This window comes from Gadus macrocephalus, chromosome 15 (assembly GCF_031168955.1).
Source record: "Gadus macrocephalus chromosome 15, ASM3116895v1".
Lineage (NCBI taxonomy): Eukaryota > Metazoa > Chordata > Actinopteri > Gadiformes > Gadidae > Gadus > Gadus macrocephalus.
The window spans coordinates 23,780,563-23,787,849 of record NC_082396.1 but is presented as its reverse complement, the minus strand read 5'-3'; the positions used below and the strand labels follow the sequence as shown (position 1 = coordinate 23,787,849).

At 49.2% G+C, this 7,287-nt stretch overlaps 1 protein-coding gene across 1 annotated transcript; it reads right to left on the bottom strand.

Annotated features, from left to right (window-relative positions):
• Nucleotides 1-3,897: 3,897 nt before the first annotated feature.
• LOC132473577 (uncharacterized) lies at nt 3,898-6,152 on the bottom strand. Its single transcript, XM_060073783.1, has one exon. It carries the CDS (start codon nt 5,976-5,978, stop codon nt 4,548-4,550), a length of 1,431 nt encoding a protein of 476 aa, XP_059929766.1. The 5' UTR covers nt 5,979-6,152; the 3' UTR covers nt 3,898-4,547.
• Between the last annotated feature and the right edge of the window lie 1,135 nt (nt 6,153-7,287).

The window sequence follows — 7,287 nt, the reverse complement described above, 5'->3', positions numbered from 1 at the left end:
GCGGACCCTCCGGGGTCGACGCCGAGGGGTGGAGCTCAAAAGAGGACGAGCAGCTTCTCCCCTGGCCGTATGCGAGGTCCCAGCCTCCTCCAGCGAAGGCTCAGTGGGAGGCAAGGAAGCTGGCTGATGCTCGGTGATGGTGGTGGAGAGAAGACGCCTGGAAGGGCCTCCACAACAGGGTCCTCTGTCTCTGGTGACGTGCCCCAAAGGTTGAGGGGGCTGATGTCGGTTTCTGAAAAGCTGGGGTCTGACGACGGGGGTGGCGCCTCCACTGGTGCCCACGTTTCAGCCTCCCGAAATGTCCAGCTGTTGTCTAGTGCTGTCCTGGAATGGTAAGCTTTTGAGTTTTTCTTTGAGATTTTTATCTTCATCCTCGGACCCTTAATCCGGTTGTCACAACTTCAGCAAGGCTGTAGTTTTTCATTTGTCTGTTCCCTGTTTTGCCACACTAACACATGTCATTTCAGACATGCGTTAGTCTGAAATGTATTACCTGCTGTTCCCATTCACCTGCCTGCCACCCTGATCTCTCCTAATTAACCAACCACCGTCACCTGTGCTCAGTCCTATCTATATCAGTCCTCTCCTCCCAAACATTCCCTGCCAGATTGTCTAGTGTGTAAACCTAGCTCTCCCGCGTCTTCTGATCCTGATCCTGAACCTGCCTGCCTGTGTATCGACCTGCCCTTTTGGACTTTGGACCTTCCTTTTGCCTGCTCGTACCGGATTGACCTGCCTGCTTGGACTTTGGACCTTTCCTGTTGCCTGCCCCTATGTAGCACCCAAGTGGGTGCTACATATTGGTGGTGGTTAGTGAGGTCCCCCCTTCACTTTAGGCGTCTTTGAGTGTTATTAATTATTATTATTATTCATGTTTAACCTCTGTTTTCCTTTTATTCCTAGTCTGTTTTACATCGTTTTGAATGATGACTATATGCTCTGTAAGGTGACCTTGGGTGTCTTGAAAGGCGCCTCTAAATTAAATGTATTATTATTATTATAGGAATAAACACTTTCTTCACCTGAACTGTTTCCCGTGTCGTGCTATTGGGTTCTCGTCTGCCATTTGGTGAAACCTGACAGTACAATCTGGCCTGAAATGAACCCAGCCGACATGGAGAAGGTGAATCAGGCAATAGCAGCTCAAGCTGCTGCTCTACACCAGCATGAGAAGCAATTCACCGCTATGGAGGTGGCTTTCCGGGAGGCTTCTGCACGCCACAACCAACATTTGGAGACTCTGAGCCAGTCGACCGCCAGCGGTTTCGCCTCCCACTGCCCCGGGTCCGGAACCCCGCCTAAATGCTCTGGAGCGCTTTTCTGGAGCTCCAGGTACCTGCCGCTCTTTCCTGACTTTGTGCAGGTTGACTTTTGAACTTCAGCCTCTCACATATCCCAATGAGAGGTCAAGAGTGGCTTTCATGATCACCCAGCTTACGGGGCAGGCTCGGGACTGGGGCACCGCCGAGTGGGAGAAGCAGTCGGTTTTCTGTTCTTCTGTGACGGCCTTCTCTGAGGGTATTCGGAAGGTGTTCGACCATGCTACCTGTTATGTTCCCTGTATCTTTTACGTAGCAATCATTCACAGCCCATACAGAGATCAACACAGAAACATTGTATCTTGTTCTACAACTTCAGCTAGGCTGGTTTATTGTGAACGGGAAGTCAGAGGTGTCACCTAGTGGTCACCATAAACGAAGCACCTTCAGCTTCGTACATAACATTTCCTCCCCGCTAAGATATGTTGTCAATCAACACAAAGGATATTTACTTTAACACAACAGAAAAGATTATAGCTTTCTTTTTTTTTTACATCAAATAATAATGAGGGGATGTCTTCTTATACTGCAAACAATATGTCTCAGAACATTATATTACATAAAACAATGTGGTCACTCCGCACCGTAACGTACGGGCGGTTTAGTAATCCTCACAGGATAGCGTCTCATTGTCTCTGTTACCGGAGTACCGGTTAGCACAGTCTGTGGTGGGTCAGTGGACTGGTGTGGAGATTGTGTGTGCTGAGAAATTTGACAGTCAGGCTCCTGTGTGTGAGGTGTATTAGAGTGGAGTGTGGTGCAGATATCACTCGGGGGTAAGTCCTCTGGTATGGGAAGGTTCACTGCAGTCTGCTGCAGCTCTGGATCGGGGCGTGTCAGCATCTGATCCACATGGCGTTTCCATACCCCTGGTACTCCCACATTTATCCTGTACGACACTGGACCTGTCTTTTCCACAACAATACCTTGTGTCCACTTCTCCTCCCCCTTCCTATAGTCACGCACAAGGACTGGCTCCCCAACATCAAACTGCCTGTCCTTTGAGTGTTGGTGGCGGCGTTGTTGTTGGGCATCCTGTGATCTGTGCACTGTTCCAGCAATATTGGGTTTCAGGAAATCCAGACGAGAACGCAGCCTGCGTCCAAGGAACAACATGGCTGGCGTTTCCGTTGTTGTGGTGTGGGGGATGTTGCGGTATGCCAGCAGGAACGTATCAAGGCGTTGCTGCACCATCCCGGTGCCTTTGCATGATTTTAAGGCCTGTTTGAATGTGCGCACAAAACGCTCTGCCAAGCCATTGGTAGCAGGATGGTACGGCGCTGAGCGGGTGTGTTTGACTCCATTGGACTTCAGGAAGGCACTGAATTCTTCAGAACAGAACTGAGGTCCGTTGTCGTTCACAAGGATGTGCGGAATTCCATGGCGACTGAAAAGTCCCCTGAGCACTTGTATGGTCTTGCTGGCTGTGGTGCTGTCCATGATATGCACCTCAGGCCAATTGGAATGGGCGTCCACAGTGATCAGGTACATATGTCCTTCGAATGGACCCGCAAAGTCCACATGTATCCTTTCCCAAGGACTGGATGGCCACATCCAAGGGTGTAGAGGAGCTAACCCAGGTGCTTTTTGTATGCTCTGACACGGGGGGCAGGATTTGGCGTGAAGCTCAATTTGAGAGTCGATGCCGGGCCACCACACATAACTGCGTGCCAAGCTCTTCATCCTCACTACTCCTGGATGTGCTGAGTGGAGCTCTTTCAGAACCCGGGGGCGCAGTTTAGGAGGCACAATCACTCTCATACCCCACATGAGGCATCCCTGTTGTATGGTGAGATCATGCCGGCGCAACAGATAGGGCGACAGCTCTTCGTCGGCATCCTTTGCAGCTGGACAACGACCAGTGGAGACAATTTCCTGGACACGAGATAAAGTGGAGTCAGACAGGGTCTCACGTTTGATCTCGGTGTTACTGACTGGTAGTGTGTCCAACTGAGATGTGTAGAACACCTCTACTGCGCCTAGCTTCTCTTTATGAGTGTGGGAGAGTGGTAAGCGTGAAAGTCCATCTGCATTTGCATGTAGTGCACCCTTACGGTATTCGATGGTATACTCATGCGCTGATAGGAGGAGTGCCCAGCGCTGCATTCGGGCTGCAGCCATTGATGGTGTACTTTTCACTGGACTCAGGATGGAGGTCAGCGGGCGATGGTCAGTGAGTAGGGTAAACTTGTTACCATAGAGGTACTGATGGAACTTGCGAACTCCAAAGACTATCGCTAGCGCCTCCCTCTCTATCTGGGCATAGTTTTGTTCTGCCTTACTGAGTGTTCGTGAAGCATAAGCTATAGGTCGTTCCTCTTCATCAGGCATAGCGTGCGAGAGCACAGCTCCGACCCCATATGGTGAAGCATCGCACGCAAGGCGAAGGGGCAGCTCAGGATTGTAGTGCGTTAATACTTCCTGTGATACTAGGAGTGCTTTTGCTTTCTGGAAAGCTGATTCACAGTCTACTGTCCACTGCCATTGCTTCCCCTTGTTTAGCAGTTCATTTAATGGTTTAAGGACAGTGGCTAGATTAGGAATGAAGCGTCCATGATAGTTCAGCATTCATAGGAACGAACGTAGCTGGCTGACATCATGTGGTGCTGGTGCTTCCACAATAGCACGTACCTTCTCCGGTGATTTGTGGAGCCCGGCCGCGTCAATGATGTGGCCCAAGTATTCCACAGACTTCTGGAAAAACAGGCACTTCTCTTGTTTGAGATGCAGGCCATACTCCTCTAGCCTGCCTAGGACTGAATCCAGCGCTTTGAGGTGAGTCTGTTCATCAGGACCACTGATGAGGATGTCGTCCAGGTAACAGTGTGTGTAAGGTAGTCCGAGCAGTACTTGATCCATAGCCTTTTGGAACAAGCCAGGTGATGACGCTACTCCAAAGGGCAAGCGATTAAAGCGGAATAGCCCTTTCTGTGTGGAGATAGTTAGCAGCTTCCTACACTTCTCTTCTACCTCCATCTGCAGATAGGCATTAGATAAGTCTAACTTACTGAAGCGTTACCCTCCTGCTAGAGAGGCAAAAATGTCTTCAATGCGTGGTAGTGGGTATCTATCCACGCAGAGAGCTTGGTTGAGGGTGACCTTGAAATCGCCACACAGTCTAACTGTGCCATCCTTCTTGATAACTGGCACCACAGGTGTGGCCCACTCACTATTCTCCAATGGTGAGATCACCCCAAGCTCAGTTAGGCGCTTCAGCTCGGCTTCAACTCAAGGTCGAAGTGCATAGGGCACATTACGTGGGGGGCAGAATTTAGGTATACTGTTAGGTCTAACAGTCAGTGTGGCTTTAATCTGCTTCAGTGTGCCTAACTCTGTAGAGAACACAGCTGAGTGTCTCTTTAACACCAACTTCAAGCTGTCTTTCTCTCTTTGCTCAAAGGCATGCACTGTCTTCAAGTCTTTCCAATTCAGTTTGATAACTCTCAGCCACTCTCGGCCAAACCGTGGAGGTGCATCAACTTTCACTATGTACAAAGGCAAAACAGCACACTGCTTATTTAACTTAACTTGTACTTTGATCACCCCTTCCGGTGCCAATGGCTCTCCAGTGTAAGTTTTGAGCATTATCTCAGTGGGTTGCAGAGGTAATTTACTTAACTTGCTTTTATACAGTTCCCAATAAATTAAAGACACAGCAGCCCCAGTATCCAATTCCATTTCCATTTTCTTTCCATTAACTCTAGGCAGCACAGAGATTCTGGAATATTTCCCTTTTTCCGACAAGGCATAAAGTCCCAACTCAGATCCAGTGTCAGATTTAGTCTCATCACTTTCACTAACATTCCTAGCATCAACATGATGAATTCTCTTCTTTCTGTCTTTAACACTGCGCTTCATTGTATTACCTTTCTGTCTCCATTCTCTGTCTTGGCTGCTTCTGGCTTGGGTGATTCTGGCTTTACTCTTACACATGTGTTTGGAATGGCCTTTCCTCCCACACTGGTAACAGTCGCGATCTTTGTACCAGCAGTCTTTATCTGTATCGTTCATTTTCCCGCACCTGCGGCATTGGTCACCTTTGTTGGCACTTATTGCATGCACTTTAAGTGAACTACTTAATTGCTGCACGTCGCGTGTGGCTGTCTCTGCCGACACCGCATAATCCACTGCTTTCTGAAAAGTGAGATCCTTCTCGGTTAAAAGGCACTTCTGAACTGTTTCAGTCTTTAGTCCACAGACAAATCTGTCCCGTAGTGCGTCTTCAAGATAAGCACCGAACTCACAATGTTCCGAAAGTCTTTTCAGTACAGCAACGTACTGTGCAACAGTTTCCTCTTCCCCCTGATTACGCTTGTGGAACCGGAATCTTTCCGCTATAACAAGCGGTCTTGGAGCGAAATGGGCTTGCAATACTTCCACAACACGTCCATAATCCATCTCCCCAGGCTTGTCAGGAGCCACCAAACTGCAAAGTAATCCATAAGTTGTTGGTCCCATCACACTAAACAACACCGGCACTTTCTTAGCTGTTCTGATCTCATTAGCCAGAATGTAATGTTCAAAACGCTCAATATACGTTGCCCATTGTTCACCGGTATCATCAAAGGGATCCATATTTCCAATTATTCCCGCCATGATGCGTCTGCTCCCAGTTGCTTGCACTTCAATGATGGAGTCTTCGTTAGAAGATTGGCTCATCACCTCTTAACAGATACACTCTAGCTCACTAGCTAGCTTCCAACGTGGTTCTTCTTTTGTTCTGATGACCAGTAAAACGTCTTCAGAACTACGCACCTCATCGCCAATTTATGTTATGTTCCCTGTATCTTTTACGTAGCAATCATTCACAGCCCATACAGAGATCAACACAGAAACATTGTATCTTGTTCTACAACTTCAGCTAGGCTGGTTTATTGTGAACGGGAATTGATACAAGTCAGAGGTGCCACCTAGTGGTCACCATAAACGAAGCACCTTCAGCTTCGTACATAACACTACCCCTGGCCGAGAGGCTGCTCGTGGACTGTTAAACCTGGTTCAGGGGAGCCGGAGAGTGATTGATTATTCCATTGAGTTCAGGACACTTGCTGCAGAGAGTGACTGGAACGCTTCCTCTCTGACTGACGCTTTTTACAACAGCCTTTCTGATGATATCAAGGATGAACTGGCGGCTCGGGACCCTCCGACAGATTTAGATGCGCTCGTTGCCACGGCCATCCGCATCGATGGACGTCTCCAGGAAAGGGGACGAGAGAGAGCGCTGACCAGTACTCCCCGGAGCTTTCAACGTCCTCCAGCGTCACCTCCCGTCGGTGCCCCTAGAGACCCGGTTGAGCCCATGCAACTTGGCCGGAACAGGCTGTCAGCTGCTGAACGACAGCGGCGCCAAAGGGAGAACTGCTGCATGTACTGCGGGCAGGGAGGTCATTACGTGTCTTCCTGTCCAGTAAAAGACAGGGCTCACCAGGAATCCAGAGGGCGCTGGTGAGCCGTATTCTGATAGATGCTCCTCAGCAGCCATTCTACAATGGAGTGAACATTGCCATGCGGTCTGTCTGAAATCTGCTTTGTTACCTGCCTTCAACACCTCTTCCGGGCCACCTCGCTTCCCCCACACCGCCCATATGATTGTGCCATTGACCTCCTCCCTGGCTCCCCTGAAACCAAGGTCATGGACGAATACATGAACAACTCACTGGCAGCAGGCATCATCCGTCCCTCTTCATCTCCTGATTTTTCTTTGTGGATAAGAAGGACAAATCCCTCCGACCCTGCATCGATTACCGCGGTCTGAATGATGTCACCTTAAGAACTTAAGAACCCACTCATCTCTTCTGCATTTGAACTGATGCAAGGGTCTTCTGTGTTTACCAAGCTTGATCTCAGGAATGCCTATCACCTTGTTCGCATTCGGGAGGGGGATGAGTGGAAAACGGCGTTCAACACCCCTAGAGGCCACTATGAGTATCCGCAAATTGTCCCCAGCAGAAAGAAATTACGACGTCGG